Source organism: Ambystoma mexicanum, chromosome 9, assembly GCF_040938575.1.
Source record: "Ambystoma mexicanum isolate Mex_15411 chromosome 9, UKY_AmexF1_1, whole genome shotgun sequence".
Classification (NCBI taxonomy): Eukaryota; Metazoa; Chordata; class Amphibia; order Caudata; family Ambystomatidae; genus Ambystoma; species Ambystoma mexicanum.
The window spans coordinates 288763803-288785622 of record NC_090931.1 but is presented as its reverse complement, the minus strand read 5'-3'; the positions used below and the strand labels follow the sequence as shown (position 1 = coordinate 288785622).

General features: G+C 47.1%; 1 protein-coding gene across 3 annotated transcripts in view; it reads right to left on the bottom strand.

Moving 5' to 3' along the window:
- HEATR6 (HEAT repeat containing 6) overlaps positions 1-21820 on the bottom strand; it is a 1218923-nt gene that overhangs the window by 413793 nt on the left and 783310 nt on the right. For all 3 annotated transcript variants that reach the window (XM_069614663.1, XM_069614664.1, XM_069614665.1), the window contains one exon: positions 9881-10015. In XM_069614663.1, the coding sequence (XP_069470764.1) occupies positions 9881-10015 (135 nt within the window). The remainder of the gene's footprint in view (positions 1-9880; positions 10016-21820) is intronic.

Below are 21820 nucleotides of genomic sequence, written 5' to 3'. Positions count from 1 at the left end.
TGGCATGCTGTCAGTATGGAAGAGTGTATGGTTGAAGTGCACCATATATGTGCTTGGATAGTGTGCTGTGTGCCGATTGCGTGGAGTAGGGGCAATGGTGTGAGCATTTTGTGGTTAGGTTGGCAGTGACGCAATACTTTGAGTGGAAGTGGGTAAGACCATAGTATGTGAATGAAAGGGCGTACGGGTGCCAGAGACAGTGTAATATTGGTAGATTATGGTACCTGTTGCATTTTACGCTGCATAGCTCCATTGCGGTGCAGAGGTTGGGTAGGAGTGCTGGTGCCAGTGGTGCGTATGTGCATAGTGGTAGTTGGTGACGTGCATGGTTGCATTACAGTGCAGTGAATGTGTGCAAGGAGCACACCCACTGCAGCAATGCAGATTTGACAGTGCATCAGGCACAGGGTGGTAATCTTTGGAGAATGGGTGTGGAGTACATTGTAGACGTGCTACAGCAGCAAAAGTGAGTTGAAAAGTGTGTATTGTGCGTTCTGTGGTTGTGGTGATAGTTGAAACATGCTACAGTATGTGGTGTACAGCAGGAGATGGTGCAGTGAGAAGTTGTGCAGTGTGGCCACAGGGTGCAGTGTTTCTAAACTGTGAGTATGGAAGAAGGTAGGATTGAAGTGCAGATTATATGTGCTTGGTTACTTTGCTGTGTGCAGATTGATTGAAGTAGGCCCAATGTTGTAAAGATGTGCTTAGGTTGCCAGTGACACAATACTTTGTGAATGGCAGTGGGTAGGGGTGGTGCAGGCTGTGGTATGTTTGTGGAGCCTGCCTTATTGTGACACATTTTCGTGAATGGGTGTTTTATGGTGTGGGGGAGTTGGGTAGAAGTGTTGCTACCTATGTTACGTTTGTGCATAATGCTAGCTGCCCACATGTCGCATGCATGGATCCATAGTGTTGTGGTGGGTGTGGACAAGGGCTGCATTGTTGTGTGCATGGCCAAAGGTGTGCTGGGTGGGCCTCGGGGTCTTTGTGGATGCTGCAATCGTGTGGAGGGGCTTTGGAATCAACCTGAACATGCACTGAGAGTGTTGAACAGTAAATATGGAGTGGTGTACAGAAATGATAATGTGCAATAGAGGTTTTGTATGTGATTGCTGCATGCGTGTTTGAAAATTCCACAGCACCCAATGAGGGAGTGCTGCAAAAATGCCAGTGCAAAGGGAAGAAGTATTGTGTCTGTTTACTGGGCCGTGGATCTCACTGTAGATGGAAAAGCGCACGTGCCACATCCTGCCATTATGAGCATGGTGGCCATGGAAATGGAATTGTGGGAAATTGGCAATTAGGTGTTTAGGGTGTGGTTGCTAGGAAGGGGCGGTACCATTTTTTCCCAATACTGTGTTGTGAGGTTGGTAGAGATGGAGAGAAGCACAGTGCTCATCGTCAGTGATACCTTTGTGCGCCATCTGCACAGGTGTTGTGTGCAAAGAGGCGTTGCTGGTCATTTCAGGTTGGAAGGAGTGGAGACTTTCAGGGGCCGTCAGTATGACTGCAGTTTCGGCGGGATGCTTCGCCTTTGCAGATATGTGGCCTCCGTCACAAACGGTGACTTTGTTGTGGTGCACTATGGAAGTCTACATTTGGGTTACATGGCGTGTGGACGTTTAATCCGCCACCTGAAGAGGTAGCTGAACCCAGTGATGTGGATTTTTCCTACTGCCAAGGTCGTTTTTTCATGCATAACACAAAGAGGAGTATGGGCTCATGCTGGTGTAATTTGTCCCCAGCAAGACGTCGGAATCTGTGTTATAAACAGAAGCATGTGTGAATTTATGCAGACTGCTGGCATGTTCTCCACTGACCATGAGATTGCAAAATATGCAGTGGTTCCGTAGAAATGTCATTTATTTGAATGCCATTGGCAATGCTGTCTTTTTTTTTCTCTGTGCAAGAAGCATTGAGCAGAATGTGGTAAAGATGCGAGGAGAGGCAAACAAACGCATACAGAGAGAAACAATTGTGAAGAATCATTGCAACACCTGATCCTGTTTTGCCCAGAATTAAGAACAGAAAGAGTAATATTGCTACACTCTACGCTAACACCTTCTTGCGATTTAGACTATTTAGACTCAGACCTGTGGTGGGCTGCAGTCTATGATGACCCAAACCAAAAAACAACCGGAGCACTGGGAATATTTTTGAAAGCAATGGCGAAAAGATTGTCAAATGGAGCCTAGACACTCAAGAATGTAATGAAAGATGAAAGAGAAAGAAAATGGGAAAAAGAAATAAAAAGGAAAGTAGGACTGCCTTCCAAGATTAAAGTGATGCTCTGATCTCGCCAACCCAGTGAAAAATTTGGGACAAGTTTGAATCGACAAAGAGACAGAAAATGTTTCTCTAGACAGGTTTAGCAGTGGAGCTGGAGACAATGGGATATTGAGACAATGGAGGTAGTTGGCTCTAGTGGGTCTGGAGTATTCTTTTCTGGAGAATTTATCGATCAAGTATTTGGGGGCAGAGTTTGAGAAGCCTTTATAAGTGATCATTAGAGTTCTGAACGTGATCCTGTCTTGTATTGGGAGCCAGTTTGTATTGAGTCTTGCTTGTGAGATGTGACTAGAGCGAGGAATGTTAACAGCTGATCTGAGGGCATTGTTTTATAGAAGTATAGGCGGTTGCCGATGCTGCAGCATTTACTTGTTTGGACAGGGATAAGGTGGAATCTAGATAGACTCCAAGTGTTTTGGCATCCTTGGACACCTTGATGTTGTTGCCATCAATATTGAATGTGTTATATTGGGGATCTAGCTTATTGATGCGGTGCCTAGAGTCGATTAGCAGTAGCATTGTCTTGTTGTCATTGAGGCAAAGACCGTGCTCGGCCATCCAGGCTTGGATTCTGAGAAAGATTTCATTAAGGAATGTGGAGTCTTTATCGTAAGAACCTGATAGCGTGATGAGAATTTGCATATCGTCTGCATAGTTTGTGTAGGGGACACCCAAGTAATCTAAATGGTCAAAGAGTCTTCTTGAAATGTTCTACACGGCCGTCCGTCTGTGGGTGGTATACAGATGTTCCAAGCGTCTTAATATGGAGGACTTCCCTTCACCCGAGTAAGTTTACTCATAACATGTGTCCCTTGATCAGTCAAAATCTCCTTTGGTAAGCCGAACCCGAGGGAAAAAGGAATGAGGTGTTTTATGATTTACTGGGTATAGCTATTTCGCATTGGGAAAGCTTTGGGGTAACAGATTGCATAGTCTAGAAGAACCAGCATGTATTTGTTCCCCAAACGGGAACGTTCTAATGGTCCTACAAAATCTATGCCTATCTGGGAAAAGGGAATATCTATGATGCGCAGTGGCTGTGTAGTAGGGGTTTACGTTGTGCAGTTTTCGGACATAAGGAGTATGGGAACACAAAGTGTTTGATGTCTGTAAAAACTCCTGGCCAATAGAATCTGCTGACTACCTGTCCTTGGCTGTCTACAATGATCGCGAAGTAAGGTGAGTGTTGGTGATTTCTAACACAACCCTACGGTGATTGAGGAACTACAATTTGGGAGTGTGGTGTTCCCTTCCGGGCAGTGTCTCTCTTATACAACAACCCCCGTTTTAGGAAAAAGGGGCCATCTTCTTTCCTTCACCCTCCAATACTGTTTTAAGGAAGGCTTCAGAAAACATAGGGTCAGGACGGTGGGCAAATGCTAGATCTGGCATTATTTCTGTCTCTTTAGTTTCCCCTCTTGTGTTTGCATCTCGACGTTGGAGCTTGGTTCTAGATCAGCTTTGTCAAACCCTTTTCCTCCTCTCTCTGTTTGGTCGGTATCATGAACCTCTAGCAAGTTTGGCAATACGTCTTTCTAAAAGTCCCTGGGCAATTTTATCTCAAATCTTAAAGTAAAAAGATTGCTGTACATTATATTGAATTAGGATTTTAACATCTCCCCTGTAGTCTGGGTCTACTACTCCTGCTAGGACGCCCAATCCATATTTCCAAGCCAAGCCTGATTTCGATGTCAATCAGATATAGGTGCCCTTGGGAGCTATTGGGACTAGTCTTGTGAGTATAGCCTGCTGCTCTCCTTGTTCTAAAATCAAGTCCTGGCTACTGGAGAGATCATAGCGAATGGACTCAGTGTAACTACTGAGGGTTGAGAAGCGGCAGTTGTAGCCCCGGAAAGAAGCTCAGGGGCTACAACCAAACGGCTATCTAGCCCAGATTCCCAACATTTGCTAAGCCCCAGATCTTTTCCAGACCTAGCAACACCCCTGTGTGTAACCCCACTCTTGTGCAGTGGGCTCAACAGTGACCCTAAATCCTATTCTTCTGCTCAGGATGACCCAGATTCAGGTGTATAAGGCTTCTATAACAGATAACTAACCATGTCTGCTCTCTTTGAAGAATACATAGGGGACAGCCAGAAAAAAACAGAGGCAGAAGCACCCCACTTCAATTGCTTCTAGAAAGCCTCTTGCTTCCTCCTGGTCACTCACTGAGCTAACACAAAGTTCCTTAGCTTCAGTGGAAACTCCTCCCACAACCTGGGCATAACTAAGGCCTGACGTAGCCCTCTGGAACCTTCATGCTCTGTTTGACAGGCCTCTTCCTAGCTCTGCTTCATCAGGAAAGCCTTTAATGAAAACCCAGTCTCTCAGATTCAAGGCTCTCTCATTCCTTCCCCACCCCATCCTCCACCACGTCATTATAAGACAACTCTTCCTCCACGTGGTCTCCTTCCTAACTTCCTCGCTAAAACATTATTCCTCCTTGATTTGATATTCTTCATTCCCAAGCTCCTCTTCTGGAGAAAACTCCCCTTAGCCACTCCTCTGTCTCTGATCTCCCCTCCGCTTGTCCTTCACAGTCTCCTCCTCACTGCCCCCTTGGCCTGTTCTTCCCCCCCCGCCCCCCATCAGTTTCTCACATATGCTTGAACCTGCCTTTCTCACCACCAACATCGTGTCTGTCTCCTTGCTCTGTTTTTCTACTACCTTCTCTTTAGCACCTTTCGCAGGTCTTCTGGCCACTATATCCTGCCTACCACCTATGGCAGATCCTGTCACAAATACCTCTCCTCTGCAGCCTTGGTCTGTTCTTCTTGGCACTGCCTCATCACTACCAATCTGGGTTGCTCTGGTGACTACAACCAACTCTCTAGCACCTTTGAATGCTCCAGCCATCTCTACCTTGACACTTAATCTCACTGCCTCGGTCCACTGGGATCTTAAACCAACTTTTCCTCATCTTCTACTACTTCTGTTAGTAACATCACCTTCTTCCCTTATACCACCTCCTTTTGCACAGGTCTCACCACCTCCTCTCCCACCTTCTCCTTGTTGTCTATCACCTCTGCCACTACTGTCGCTAACACCGTCCCTCTAACATTACCACCTCCTTCTAAACTGTGAATGTCATCTCCTCCTCTCTCCTGCTGCCACAACTCTCCAACTCTCACGTTACCACTTTCTCTGTCACTTATCAGTCTCCACCAAAGACTGCAGCCAACTCAGTATCCATTATTCTCAGTCTCCAGCCTTCACTGAACACAAGCCTCCTGCAACCCACAGTACCAGACTGGGATGTTTCCCCACTTCTCTCCTTTGGTGAGGCTTGGGCTGAGGGTCTACACAATTGATCCTGGCCAGGGAGAACCTGCGATTGGCTGTGGCTCCTGGATTCATGAGAGCCAGAATCATGCTAAGGTGGCAAGCCTAAATATAGAAGATGCCTGATGGGGCCATTGTGGAATTTTTAAGTTATGTATGCTGAGTTGGGAGGACCTATTCCGTGACAATTATGGGGAAGGCAATTGAGAATCTCCGGGAGGCAGTAGCAAGGTGGCAGACACTCCCGCTCACACTTCTAGGTTGCATTGAATTCGTGAAAATGATTGTACGCACCAAGTTCTTGTACCTCTTCCTTAACATCCCCCTGCTCTTGACCGGAGGTTTCTTTTTTCGGCTGCAGGGGCTTATCCTGGACTTGCTGTGGGCTGGGAAACCGGTGAGGGCAGCATACGCCACACTGACGCAGCCTCTGGCGAGGGGCGGGTTAGCCTTACCGGATCTTGAACAGTGCTATTGGGCAGTGCGGGTGCATTTTCTTGGCCATTGGTATGCCATTAACTCCGTGCGACCCCATGTACAGGTGGAGAGGGCACTCGCTGCCCCCGACCTGCTGCGGGGAGTTGATCCTGGGTGCAACGGGTTGCCCCCTGGTACCCTGAATATTGTTAAGATCACTTTTACGATATGGAAAAAGATTGTGGGAAAATCGAATGTGAATATACACTATACTCACCCCTTCTGCCGGTACTTCATATGGCTGGGTTGGCCATCACTGGGGATAGAGTATATCTCCAGTGGGTGGATAATCTAAGCATAGACCCTTTTGGGTATTTCTTTGTCGATGATGCGTTTCTCTCTGTTCAACAGGTGAGGAAGCGGGGTGGCGACTCTGCTCTGGATATCTTTCTCTATTTCCGAGTGCGACATGCGCTTAAGGCTTTCTTCCCCTCCTTCCCCAAGCAACCCCATAGGTAGGTGCTCTTGCAGGGGGTGATCCATCCTCGGGGAGAGGGCCAATTGGTTTCGCGAACCTACAGTAGTCTCCTGTCTGAAATACCGTGGGAGGGCCCAAGGAAAAGGTGGGAAGGGACGCTGGGTAGGTCTCTTGAGGACAAGGGTCGGGCGTTTGTCCTAGGCCAGACTCAGAGGGTGTCACTGAACTCCAAATTTAAGTTGATATACTTGAATTTTTGCATCAAGTAGATCATCCTCCGACCAGGCTTCATAGACATTTTCCCTCTGCGCCGGATGCCTGTGCCAGATATGGCGCGGGCCTGGCAGGGTTCCTTCATTTGGCCTGGGAATGTCAGCGGGTCTCAGACATTTGGTCAGAAGTGTTGGGAAAAATCTCCTTGATCATTGGTGAACAATCGGAACTGGATCGCACTGTGGCGCTGCTAGGATGCACGCGGGCCCTGCGGCAAGGGATGAGGCGGCTGTCAGGGTTTCTATTAGTGGTGGCCCATAGAAGGGTGGTGATGGCTTGGGGGGGGGGAAGAGGCCACCCTCCCAGTATACAAGGCTGGCTGCAAGACGTGGCATATTGTCATGATGTGGAAACTGCTTTTATTTGAACTTTGTCACTGCATGCTAGACCCCCGGAGGTCTGGGACCCATATATACAATATTTAATCAGGACAGCAGACTAATTTTATTGTGTGGAACTGTGGACAATGTCGATGTGAACTATGCACTGATTGCAAACTGTAATCTGCTATGGTGGGGGAAGAGAGATCGGACTTGGGTGTGTTTTTCAATGAAAAATCTAACTCAAGTTAAAAAAGAAAAAAGGATGCTGAGTTGGGGAGAGTGGTCTGTGTCCGGGACAATCCTGAGTTGGAGGTTTGGACAGGTAGGTACACTTGGGGGGATCTGAGGGGGGCTAGGTGTTTTTCCCCAATGCTATTCCTGGGTTCCTTGTGCGGTTTGCGATTGTTTTGAACATTTGCAGATTGGCACATATTTTTTGCCGGTCCACAATCCCAACTTGCCCGCAGACCTGGCAAGACCCATGTTTTAGGTTCACTCAGTGCAAGATGCAAGAGGAGAAATGGGTGACCTGTGGTTGCTCAGAGTGGGTGAATGCTTCTCTGTTAGGGAGGCTTAGGCTAGTGAAGTATGGATGACTGGTGGCCGTGTTACTGGTGAGAGTGTAGGATTGGTAAAGAGGTATTCCTTAACCAAGTTCTCCATTAGTTCGGTTTCCAGCTCTTTCCAAAATGGAGGAAGGACATCTGAAGGATAATTGGTTAATTTCATGGTCAGGCTATTTGGAAGGTTGGGAACATTCTAAACTGCCTTGCATTTGCAGTTTTAGATCAAGCAAGTTCCTTTTCGTTGGGGCTTTCACATGGGCCAGTTTTAACTTTAAAAAAGTGCCAGTAGAGAAAGCTGAAGAAAAACCCAGTATTCGAGACTCAGCAGGTTTGTACCAAAGCACTTTATTAAACTAGAGGAAAAGGTTAAAAGTAACATGCACAGATTCCTGGCGGCAGCGTTAAGATTTGAAGACGTTACCTTAACAAGACATTGTTAAGACAGCAATGATTGGGTTGGTTTTCAAGCGCGTGAGCTATTGTATAAATGCCAGCAAGGAAGGAAGAATCAGAAGCATATGTGGTTTCAGGAAAAGAACTCAAAAGCGTGGCCAGCATGCTATGTGGAGGAGCATCCTGAAGTCCCTGCCAGCTTCGCTGTGGTAACAATGGAGACATGCAAGTACCGAGCATCAATGGAATTCATTAAGTGGCACATATCATTTTAGGACTGAATGAATTGTGCATGTTCTTGAGTGCAGCATGAGATTTCTACACTGCTTAAAAAAATATGAATAAAACATATCTATGAGTGGATGTCAAAAGCACCTCATGAATATGTTGCATTCAGAGGAGTTAAAGAATTGTTTAGACATTATCTTGCAACCAGGACGTAAACCTGACCCGACCGTAGAAAATGTATCTATACATAGTGAGGAAAAGTAAGAGCAACTACGCTCATCCCAGCTAGTTAGTGTCGTCAAATCGTCACAGTGTCTCCTTCAGGGTTAGGACCAAAGGCACCTATTAATACAGGGAACCCAATGATTTCACTCCAAAGTTATAGGTTAAGCAAATCAGGGAAACTTAGGTTCAAAATGAACAGTCTAGTTTTATCAACAGGTATCTCTAGTGCACGCACTTTAGGACCGTTTCACAAGTCAACAGCCCAAGTGTGAGTCACGAGCGATGGGATGCCACACAGTTGAAGTGCATGTGCAGTTTCAGGAGATGTGGTCCTTCTACTCCTTTCAGTCTAACCTCACACAAAATGGTGGTGATGTCTCAACACAGAGGACAACACGAAACCCCACTGCAGCGGCTGCGCATGTGCAAGAAAAATCTCACAGCTATGGTTTAAGTACTCAGATCTCCCTCCAGAAGGACAGGTGTCACAAACAAATCTGGTAAAATGCATCAAGAACCACCCCACCACAACACTTCATGGACTGAAGCATGGTCTGGCCACAGTTGAAGCACTGCATATGAGGGAATGCATTTATCATCAGAGGGATCTCTTATTTACATTGCACATACGATTACTTGCACCTCAAAAAGGTGCCTCCAACTGCAATCCTGGGCAGTTTAGCTTAAAAAGTGCCATACGGTGTGCAGAGCTCCCAGTTGTATATTCAGAACATGGGTTAGCTCAGAAAGGATTCAACATGCCAGAAATTAGCAAACATAGGTAAATCAGTTGGGATCCTTTTTCTTAATAATGCCTAAGCATTCATTTGTGTTCTTTGCTGAGCGATTGTTGCGCGAGTAGTAGGGTCAGTTCAGTCATTGAAACCCTGTACAATACTTTGGTAAAACAATAAAAATTCATGCACAAACTTTGGTATGCAAACATAACATGTAGGCTTACTAAACATAGCACTGCATCTTGAAACTCTTGCAATAGCTCAAAAAGGGAGATTTTGAATTAGTAGGAATATTTTCAGCAGATTCTTCCATTTGCATAACCATCAGATTACATGTCAGGGAGAGACGCAAATCATACAGAGACACCCATTTAAATAGAGGACTTTATATTGACTTTTCAGACAATATCAATGCATTAATGTAAAGTGCAAACCTGTGCAAGTATAAGTACCACAAACAATACTGTGCCATACATTTCCATTACACTATGTTTTAGGCTTGTATCAAAGGCACTTTCTAACTTGACTAGTATAGTTAGCACATTCCTAAAGTATAAAAGCATTGGTTATGTGTGCATCTTTCTGCTTTGTCATTTGACACCTTTTTCTTCAAAGGGATCAAAAGAGACGGTCACAATGTCTTGACTTCTGAATGCACCTGGAGCTTACCGGCAGGTTGCTGAAAGCCTCGGGTAAAACAGAGGAAAGAGCATCACAGGCACTTGTCTGAAGGGTTGGATGCTGCTCATTTTGCAGGGCTCTTGGTAATGGGCCCTTTAATACTGCTGTCCAAAATGTTACAACCTGAAAGTAATAGAAAAGATAGTAATAACGATATCTCAAAACTGGATGCGTTGGACTGGTAGACCTTCATTTACAGAAAAAGAGAGGGGCTCAGGGGGGTAAAAAGACTCACACAACACATTTCTTAAATGTGGACATAATCAACATGTTCCTAAGTAAGGATGGACCCTTCAGGCTCACAGAAACGGGGGCAGGAACACTTTTTTTCAAAATCAAAATGTTTTGACTGTTTTCCCTTTTAAATTTGAGATCAATTAAGAAAAGGGACTGTGACCATTTAAATGCCTTCACAGGGTAGTTAATGAAATTTCCATAATGCCGGACTCCAAAGCAAATCTCTCAGTTCCTCTTTGGCAACAAGACTAGCATCACCAAAATCCTCAGTGTAAGATGGTGAGAGGCCTTAAGAATCTGGGCAGGATAATCTTGATGGACAATGTTTTTACAGCAAAGTCATGTTTTCTTCTCCATCAAGGGATCTAATGAGCAGTTACCCACATTTCAATGGAAGGTCGGTAAACTGAGTACGGAATCTTAAATGATTTTTGAGTGAGGCTTGATTCACTTGGGAAATCAATTCTGGCATCAAACTTAAAACATTTGTATAACGGCATGAGCTGATATCAAAGTCACCACTTTGTGAGTCCTGTATACACTGAGCAAAAAGGCATTTCCAAAAGATTGCTATTGTTGAAGCCTGGCATTTTGACATTTTAACTGTTACATATATATGTTCATGTTCAGCTAAGTAACAATGTCTGCAGATAGGGATGTACCTCTCGTCAGGAAGCCAATAATATGTCAGGGAAGAATGCAGGGTTGCAAGACTAGGGGTTACAGTGATTCATGCAAAATGGAAGATGAGGAAGAGCTTAAAGTAGGATTCCAGAGCATGGACAGGCAGGGTTGCAGTAAGGAGAATCAGGAGCTCAGTGACTGGCTGTGATCGACACGTGGTACCAGAAGCACATTTCTCTATATGTCTCCAGTAACTCCTTTTCATTGATCAAAGTAATTATTGGTAGCATAGGAGAGCAGAGCTTGGTTGATCTTCAGATTTAAAAAAAACTAAAAATCGTGTGGTAAAAACGCAGTGAAAAGATGTGTGGTAAATGCACATGGAGCCATCAACAGTCCACTTTACCCATTACTAATGGGACACCCAGGCCACAGTGACAGGACTGTAGCATGCTTAGCGGATTACGAAAAGAATACTGCTTATAACTTTAGAAGAGCTGGAGCGTGTAACACAACCACACCACAGCTCTGCGCCTCACAAACGCTACCATTCAGTCTTTTACCCTAGGTTTAATGGTCCTGTACAGGTATAGGCTAGTGTTATGAGTAACAGAATACACATACATTGGTGAGGTATAAGTCGTTTTATTGGAAGCACTATTCAGTGTAAATGAAATGGATACAAAAAAGGGGGCCACCATAACAAGACTACCTACTTGGCACAGATGAATTTGTATCAGCACAAACAATGTATCTTAACCTTGCATTCTCTACTCACAAGTCATAGGGTTAAGGTATCTGGGCAGACACTACTGTAGGGATCAGTGGATGAACCCACAACAACAAGGAGGTTTCAATGTAAAAAGAATTGGTGTCATGAGTCAAATGTCCATTCCATAAGCTAAATCAAAAATTCCTAATTTTCTTCTGTGGTAAGTCAGACAAGAGAGACGCAGAAATACATGATTCGAGGGTGTTTATTAAAGTAAAGAAAACCCAAACTATCCCCCATGCCTACGACGAGGTTCTCCATCTTCAACCAAAATAAGGGGCTGCTTCTACCTCCTGGGGAATGTTACCTGGACACAAAATTAAATTGTCTCAGTTTAAAGAATTCTCTTTCAATTAAAAGGGATGGGTATTCAACAGTTTGCTTCCCTCCTTGTGAGGCGATCTCACCGTCAGTCTCTCGTAGGCTTGCTGTCCTCTCCGACCTTAGGATTCTTGCCTTATACTCTCCCGCGTCTAGCATGCTTTCATGGTTAGCCCCTTGCAGGCTTCTTCGTTCCGTTCCACTCTTCCATTGAGTATTCTCACTGGCTTCTTGGTTCTCTGGGTTCCCCCCTTTCTGGGATGCACTTGATTGTAACCACTTGCAAGTTCATTTCAGCCTCGGCCCATTGTGGGCCCTTCTCAGTATTGGCCCCTCGCAGGCCCTTCTCAGTATTGGCCCCTGGAAGGCTCTTCTCAGTATTGGGCCCCTTGCAAGCTTCTTTGGTGGGCCTCAGCACTCCATCCACTTCCAGTCTCTGGCCACGTATCCATTTGTGTGCGGTGATGCGTTAGTGGGGAAGGAGACATTTCCTCTTGCTGTGGAACCGCAACTCTGACTTCCTCACTGTCGGGTCTCTGTCCTTGGTTCCTGCTGTCGCTCGGGTACAGGACTTTGACGTTTGCTTTGTGGTACGGCGGGAAACTGGGCCTGTGGCAGTTCTCTCTTTCATCGCTCCAGGGGCTCTAGGCTCTCTGCCGCTTCCCTGGGCTTGGTAACAATCCACAGGCTCTCCGCCTACCATGCCTCCAACGTCGTCCTGCCTCCAGGTTGCTGTGAGAGATTGTGTCCCTCCTCAGCGCTCCAACGCAGACTGCTTTCCTTCAGCCACGGATTGGCTCTCCTCCTTCCTGATTGGGTCCCAACCCTTTTCAGTTCCTTCTTGGAACAAGAGAGAGAAGACCCCATTGGTCCTGGGTTTCAGGTAGGGGTGTCACCAAAACAGAGTCAGAAACTGACCCAAACACATTTAAAGTGCCCTGCATATTAGAACATGGTTCTGCTGCCATATACCCTGCAAATGTGTGGAAGTCTGCATAATAGGGAGGTATTGAGGCACCTCTGCTTGGGGATGCCTTGTCCCCTAAAGGAGTTTGGGGGGGGGGGCAGACTCAGTGCAATCCCGCTGGCCCTGTCCCATATGGAGAATATTGTGTAGTAGGCTCACCTCCCTAGTCCCAAAAGGGGGGGGGTCCCTTGGGGAGAAGGGACGAATTCCCTGGATTCCTCACACTTCATAGAAAGGAGTCTTATGAATGTTATGAGCGCTGCAGAGCAAGGTCGTTGCTTTGTTGAACAGGCGTGGTCATGAGTAGCTTCTTAGGATGTTGTAGCCTTCAAATGGGCAATCCCTGTGCATAGCCCCAAGGCGTTGAAGGCTTCACATTCACAGAGGTAAGATCTTTAGCTTCCTTTGTCTAGGGATCTGCAACCTTTGGTTCTCCAGATGTTTTGGACTACAATTCCCATCAGCCCTAGCCAATATAGTCAAGGAGGGATCATGGGATTTCTAGTCCAAATCACCTGGAGAGCCGCAAGTTGCAAACCCCTGGCCCTGGTTTGCTAGATTTTCTCGCCCTAGGTAGTGTCGACATGACAGCTAAAGGCTATATGGGATGTACAAACAACCAAATTCAAGAACAAGGGTTGAAAGATTTTTTTCTATTTAATATATATTAATGTTTACTGCTTTCTCACAAATAAAAACCTTTAACATCTTCTTTCATCAATCCCACCGTTAAATTCTTCACACATCAAATATCAAGCAATCGTACTAAACTGTATCGATTAAAACTAAAATTCCTCACTATTGTCCATCATAAGGTCATCTCAAAATTCATACATTTTTTGGATTGATCCCCGATTGGCCCGATCCACCCAATTAATTAGTCTTTTTCTTTTAAAACATATTCCACACATTTCATCACCACTAAAACCAAACTAATCTTTTCCCCGATCAAAACCCTCTCACCACCACCCTTCTGCCGTTACTGTAAGTGTTTGTTTCACATGTCCCTCCAGGAATCTAGTTCTCATCTCTCCAAGAGCCTTACAAGAGGTTATATGATATTTATAACACGCCTACACACACGTGTTTCATGGCGCGACGAGGCAAGGGAGGGGATACAAAGGGAAGACAACGGTCTTACTAGGCCTAGTGACATGGTTCTGCTCAAGTTTCAGAGAGGAAGGGTGGCTGTTCCAGAGGGAGGCGCCAGCAGAAGAGAGCGATCTGCCCCCGACTCGTTGCTCGGAGAAGCATCTAACCCTCAAGGAGTTGGAGGTGGAGGCGCGAAGAGCTTGAGTAGTAAGATATTTCCGAAGAGAGTTTGAGGTATTGCAGTACCAGGCCCCAGAAGGCCTTGTGGACAATGCAAAGGGTCTTGAACTGGATCCTTGCAGCCACTGGGAGCCAATGGAGAAATTTCAGGGATGGAGAGAAACGATCACTGGGCTTGAGGCCAAGGACAAGTCTTGCAGTCCTGTTCTGGATGAGTTGTAGAGGACGGAGAGTAGAGGCAGGCAGATTTAAAAAGAGGCTGTTGCAGTAGTCAACCCTAGAGAGAACCAGAGCCCTGGAGACAGAGAGCTTCTGGGAGAAGGAGAGGAAAGAAACAATACCTCTGAGGAGGTGCAGTTGGTAGTTTGACTTCTTAGAGAGATCAGATGCGAGGAGAGAAGGAGAGTGTGGAGTTGAAAATTACCCTGAGGTTCTTAGCCACACAGATGGGAGCAGGAAGGGGGCCAAGGGAGGCCTGCCAGGGAGTGGCAGGAAAAGATGGTGCAGGTGTGCCAATGAGGAGGATCTACGTCTTACTGGCATTCACATCATTGGCGGCACACCACTCCTGGATTGCAGACAGACAATCCGGGATGAGAGAAGGAGAAGAGGTGGCTAAGGGGAGCCTGAAAGCGAGCAGACTGGCATCCGTATAGCATCGAAAGTTGAAGCATAGCGCAGCAATGCGGTGGGCGAGAGGTGCCAGGTATTGGTTGAACAGCCAGGGAGAGGTTAAACCCCTGGGGAACACCACAGGTAGAGAGATAGAGGAGAGGAAGGACCCAAGTTGGACCTGGGAGGGTTGGTCAGAGAGGAAAGAAGTCAGCCAGGCCAGACCCTGATCAACGATACCCAGGATGGCATGGTTAACTGTGTCAAAGGCAGACAAGAGAAAGTAAGATGAGGACAGAGGGGAGATTAGCATCGAGGTTAGAGAGCAGGTCTTCGGGGTTGTTCAGGAGAGCAGTTTCCATTCTTCTGGATGCTCTGAAGCCAGACAATCATGGAGACAACCAACAGATTCAGTGTGAAGATTAAGCTGGGAGATGGCCAGCTTTTCCAGGAGTCTACCCAGGAAAGGAGTGATGGAGATTGGGCGATAGTTAGCCGGACAGGAGGGGTCGGCTGAGGGTTTCTTGGGAAGAGGGTGCACAAAAGAGTGCTTCAGGGGGGAAGGGAAGGTTCCAGTGGCGAAAGAATGGTTGCAAGGCTGTAGCGAGGGTGTCAATGTGGTCCTTGATGGTTTTGGAAGAACAGGGAAGAAGCTGTTTTGACGAGGCTTTCATAGATCGCACTTGTCTAGAAACCTCATCTGGGGTGAAGAGAGGAAAGGCAGAGAAGGGAGGGGGGGAGGTTGCAGGGGGCCCAGAGGAAGAGGAGAGAGTGGAGGGAGAAGGAGAGGATGAGAGGGTGGACACGATGTCCTGGGTTTTAGAGATGAAATGAGAAGCCAGGGCCATAGAGGATCTGGGAGGGGACTGGAGAGGAAGAGACTGCAGCGGGATTGGCCAGCTCCTTGCACATTTTAAAGAGTTGGGCCGAGTTCTTAGATGACACAGGCTTGCATGTGGACTCCCTTCTTAGTGAGGACAGAGTCTGTATTGCCTTTGGAGCAGACAGCAGGCCAGTTTGTAAGAGGATGGACAAGATGCCAACCATTTCCTCTCAGTCAACCTACACTTGCGTTTAAGGGTGACAAGGTCTGAGTCGTACCAGGAGTTGCACTTGGCTTTAGGCTTCATGCGGATCCTCATGACAGGGGTAAGTACATCAAGCGTGTCAAAGATAGAGTGGAGCATGAAAAGGGCTGCATCAGGGTCCGAGTCAGCCAGAGGTGCAGGAGGGGGAGAGAACGAGGCGGCGAAAGCCTCCACTGACACATGCTTCATGGGTCGAATGACCGAGAAGGTGGGTGGCAGTGTCAAGGTTGGCTTGGCCTGAGGTGTAGAGAGATGAGAGGAGAAAGTGGTCCCTCCAGCAGAGAGGAGTGGTCAGAGGGTTAGAGAGGGGGAGGATAGAGGAGATCAGAACATCAAGAGTGTGCCCTGCAGAGTGAGTCGGGCCAGAGGGAAGAATAGAGAGAGAGTCGCAAAGATTGCGAAAGAGTCCCGTAGCGGGACAGGAAGCATCCAGGTGGATGTTAAAGTCTCCATGGAGGAGGAGTTGAGCAGTCGAGGCCCGGAGGGAGGAAGAGAGGTCTGCCCAGACGGACGGGAAGGAGGTGATCTGACCAGGTGGCTGGTAGGTAGTAGCCACTGTGAGAGAGTGGCCATGAGAGAGAGTGGCCATGAGAGAGAGAAAGCCTACAGACCAGGCATTCGATGGAGGAGTAGGCCTGCATAGGAATGATAGAGGCAGGAATGCACTCTGGGAAGATCAAGGCTACACCCTCACCCGAATGGTTAGATCTGAGCGTGGAGAGGATCTTGTAGCCACCAGGGGGGGGAGAAGAGTGTCAAAGCTTGTGAGAGCTTGCCGTGAACCATGTCTCGGTGAGACCAAGGACATCAAGGTCAAGTTCTTCTAGGAGACAGCAAATGTCAGAGGTGTGTTGGACAGCTGAGCAAGAGTTAAGAGTGGCAAGTTGGAGAAGGTTGCCATCCTTGAAAGACCTCCAGGGAGGGGTACAAATCAGGGGTACTCCCTACGGAAGTGTAGAAGGAGCTAGAGAGTGGGCAGAGGAAGGAGGTAGGAGGGAAGGACAAGGTAGCTAAAGAGGAGGAAGAGGTCGCCAGAGAAGTGGCTGAGGGGGGTGGCAAGGTAGCCGAAGAAGGGAGAGAAGGGACAGTGGGAGAGGAAAGGAAATTGATAAGGAGCGGGAAGCGCCCATCAAAGAGGAGGAGGTTGGTATGAGGGCCTTGGACCAAGACGGTGCCATTCATGTAAACATTAATGATGACCTTCGAGGAGTGGAAGGAAGCCAAAAAGGCCTCCCACCGGGTGCCACCATTAATGGGTGAGGAAGAGAAAGGAGAGAGCACAGAGACCATATGAAGAGTCCATAGGTCTGGCGAAGGAATGACAAAGAGGATGTTGGTGAGGGTCTGTATGGAGGAAATGCTGGTGAAGGGATCAGCGATAGGGATGCCTGGGTTGGAGACCAGGATATCCTTTTTTAACTTCTTCCTACCAGACTGAGTAAGAAGGGTAGGATAGTCAATAGAATAGCAGGTGGAGAAGAGAGGCGAAACAGAGAGCACCACAGATGATGCTGAGGAGGGGGAAAAGAAGACATAAGAGGGGTGTGGGTGGGGAGTGAGAGAAGAATGGAAAGGGTGGGGGGAGACACAGGGGGAGAACACAGGCGGGGGTGCAAGCAGAAGAGACGGAACGAGACAAGAACAAGTAGTAAATAGATAAACTAAACTGAACTTGATGGAGCGCTAGAGAGAGCACAAAAGAACACAGGGCAGTATGATGAACAACCAGGTTAGCAGGGCAACAAGAGGCCAGAGTAGTCAATGAAAGAAAACCTGGAGGAAGGAATGGCACAACAGTACAAAAGACAATTCACAGAACACACAGCAGTACACAGCAAAAACAGGATAGTTGACGGGGGAGCATAGAAGAAGGCAGAGAGCAGCAGAAACACAGCAATACGAGCAAACAGAACAGTCGAAGAAACCATGAAGGGGTAGAGCATAGCAGACACAGAGCAAAACACCAAGGACAGAGAAGCGGCAGGGGGAGGGTGAGGGAACGGGCCAACAGACAAGCAAGAATGCTCAGGGGTGTGCATGAGTACTGGTGAGCAGTAGAAGAAAAGGTACGAGGCAAACACGATCATGGAATTGCAAGCGGACGCGCGAGTACAGGACGCGTGGTGCGAGCAACCAAGGAAGGCGGGTGCGAGGAACCAACGCAATAGAGAATCGGGAGGGACCCCGCGGGCTAGGACGCGCAGGCGCAAAAAAGTGGCCAAGGAAGGAGGAGGCGCTGAACACACGCGATCACAGGAATACGATGGACAACGAAGGCCGAGGATGCGCAGTGCAGGCAGGCAGGCAGGCAAAGGAAAGGACGCGATCAAGGAATGCGAGGGGCTATGCAAATAAGGGGGCACGCCAAGGATGGAGAGGGGCAGATGCACACGCGCTCACAGGAATGCAAGGGACCACGCAGGTCGAGGACGGGCACAGCAAACAGACAGGGATGGAAGGGGTGCGGAGGAACACGCAATCGAAGAGTGCGAGGGGCCACCCACATCCAGAACACGCAGCGCCTGCGAAGCCAAGGATGGAAGTGACGCAGACACGCACATGCGTAAAGGGAATGCGAGGGACCATGCAGGGACAGGACTGGGAAAAGGGAGGTAGGACTGGCTGAAAGGGGGAAGAGGGGAACTTAAGGAGGGATAAGAGGGGACAGCACATGTAGGGAACGACAAGGAAGGGACGCACAGAGCAAGGGCAGCAAGGTTATTATATGAAAGAACGTTTTACGCATTCCTAGTGTCTCCGCAATAACTACAATACGAGTTTGACTCTTCTATCTGATTCCAGGTCAATTGAACTTCCCTTGCTGGTAGGGTATTCAAGAAACACCTCAGGAAAAGGTCTCGGTAGTGTGCTGATGGAAACTTTTGGAGATAGCCTGCCGCTTGTTTTAGCCCTTTCTGCTCCATGCTCAGTCTAGCTCTCAGGTTATCCATGCCCCTTGTCTCCATGGTTTCAATCCAATTCAGGGATTGCAGCTTTTTTCACTTTAGTTGGATCTGACATGAGTAGGTCCCTTGTGATGTCACACCTTTCCAGGTAGGCCTCACATTTAATCGTCCACTGGCTCAATCCCTTATTTTGGTCAGTCTCCATTGACTTTAAGATGGATAATGGAGCCGAACTGTCTATGATCGTACATTTTCTATACAGTTTTCCACAAGGCTATCGATTCTAGGGATTGGAGCCACAGCTCGTATCTAATGGCAGACACCGGGAGCGAGTTTGGCAATCTTAAAACTTTCAGCCAGAATATTCCCTCAATAACTCCCCACACTTGCCATGATAGATTTAACAGAGATTCAGCTCCATATGTCAAGATCTGCACCACCTTCCGCTTATAGAATGAGATCAGTGGCAGAATTGATAACCTCGCATATCTTCTATGCAGGGCTGCCCCATGGGTTGCAAGCTTTCCCAACCTAGCTCTTCGCATTGTGTCATGACCTTTTTCATCTAACTTTTTATTTACCACTGTTCCCAAGTAGGTCATGAGATCCACTGGTCTCAAGTTTTTGATTTTCCCCCCTCCATGAAAAAGCTTTCCTTCCGTTTCCTGTGCGCAGACAACATGATCACAAATGTGGATTTCCCCATGTTAATCTGCATGCCATTCTCGTTCAGATAGATAGTGAATGCATTGAGCCTTCGTTGAAGACCAATGGGCCTTTGGTCAATAAAGACCAAGTCGTCCACGTACAGTATCCAATGAAGTTCGGTGGAATGGTGGGAAAGCTTGGATCTCCTTTTGGGTTTCCTTCAGGTCTGACATATAGAGGCTAAAAAGCAGGGGTGCCAAAGGGCATCCCTGCTTTAGCCCCCAGAGTGTATATTTTCCTAGACAGTCCCCCACCCTCTGCTGATAGTCTCACTTGGATCGATGTGTCCGTGTATAGCGCTCCAATTGCCTCTATCAGATCCATAGGACAGTTCCATTCTGTGAGCTTAGACCACAGGCGTTATCTACTTACCCCCATCAAATGCTTGTTCAAGGTCCATGAAGGCCAGGTAGACAGTGGTCTTTGTCTCTATGGCCCTCTGTTCCAAAACATTAATAATTTAGCATTTATATAGCGCTACGAACCCTCAGGCATTGGGGCACTGCTTATTATTATCCACGGTGTGTGGTGCTCATTTATCGACCTCAGTGACCTCGGAAGGATGAAAGGCCGAGTTTGGCCCTGCCGGGATTCGAACCTGCGTCAGATGTCAAAGCGAGCGCTCTACTCGCTGTGCTATCGGACCGGCTATAGATTAAGTATAAACAGATTCAACGAAGTCCCTACTCCCCTTACAAAACCCGTCTGTCTAGGGTGAAATCAGTCTGCTTTTATTGCCCATGCAGTCAGGTCTCTCAAAAAGACAGATGCAAACGGTTTGCGCAAGGAATCCAGGAGGGCGATCGGGAGATAGTTCTTCGGATCGCCTCGGTCGCCCTTCTTAAAAAGAGGGACTACAATGGCTTCACGCCATGAGGTCAGCACTTGCTTGGTCTGCATGATCTGTCTGAACAGTTTTACCACCAAGTCGAGCCAGGCATTAACATTACCCTTTAGAACCTAATTTGATAAACTGTCTGGTCCAGCTGTCCAGGAGGAGCTAAGCTTAGCAATCATTTCTCTTGCCTCCTCCTCAAATTCAAAATAACATCTCTTCTTCCCCTCAATTTTCCCATTTGACTTGTTTCTCCTCTTTGGGCAAATAGGGTTGTATAATGGCCTACACATCAATCTTCTAAAACTTGCCCCATCATGTGATCTGGCCTAAAGTTACCCCCGTTATTGATAAAGTCCCACAGATTGCTTGTATTATTGACACACCCGGCTTTCAACATTTTTTCGGCGTCCATTTGCATCCGTCTTGCCCTTGATGCCCGGACCCAGTTATGATAGGTCTGTTTAAGTTTCCTTATCTTTTCCTTCATGAAGACCCCTCTTTCCCTCTGCAGCCTTCTAATGACAGATCTCATAGCTCTTCTCACCATCACTAGCTCGTGATCATAGGCAGGTTTGGGTAGGATATTTGTTTTACTGCCCTCTTTTAAACTCTAAACTCTTTCAGGATCCAAGCATATTCTACCTTGTTTGGAGTCTCCAATATTAAATGCTCATACTGCGAGGTGACTCTAGGGACATTGACCTTCTTAATTCTAAGCCTATTTTTCCCCCAAGCTAACTCCACCTGACCATTACCTTCCTCTCCTTTATGTGAGCTGTAACCGTCCAACTAATGGCTAAAAGATCATGATCACTTAAGGTCTGTTTCACTACTTCTAAAGAAGTTTGGTTACCGGTCATTTGGTCGAAAAAAAAAGTCGACAGGACAAATGGTCGACGCAATTTGGTCGAAAGACAAATGGTTTTTTTTTTTTAGTATTTTCACTTTTTTTGGGGGGGGGGGGCCCTCAACCCCCCCCTTTTTTTTCCTAAACGAAAACCTGAAAAATATATATAAAAATAAAAAAAAATTCTACCATTTGTCTGTCGACCAAATTACCGGACAGCACCTCTTTACCGATATGGCGATGTTTTCTGAAACAAAACAGTAGTCCAGACAGGTTCTTTGGGATCCTCTTCCCTGTGTGCATGCACCAGGTCGATTGTCTTTGGTTTGTCCATTGAGCACCATCTTCGAGCTCTTTTCTCAAGTTGCGACTCACTTTGTGGCCATCCTTCCTTGTTCAGTAAGCGAATATTCAAGTCTCCACATATTCAATTGCAAGCAGGGCCTCATCCACCTGACTCATTGATTTAATGAAGACCTCCTCTGGGCACATATTGACACTCCAGTACACATCAGGTGGATTTGGACTTTCAACATGGAATTCCCCCCTGCTCATTTTCACCACCTGAACGAAAAGGTTTGGATTTGACATGCTTTCAATTATCAGCCCTTTATCCATCTTAATCATGGTCAAAAGTGCGGAATATGGCCTTAACCATGGACCTTTGCCTGCAGGGTCTCGTAGCCTTCACATGATGGAAAGGCCCTCAACCAATTCTCTTGGGGGGGGGGGAGAA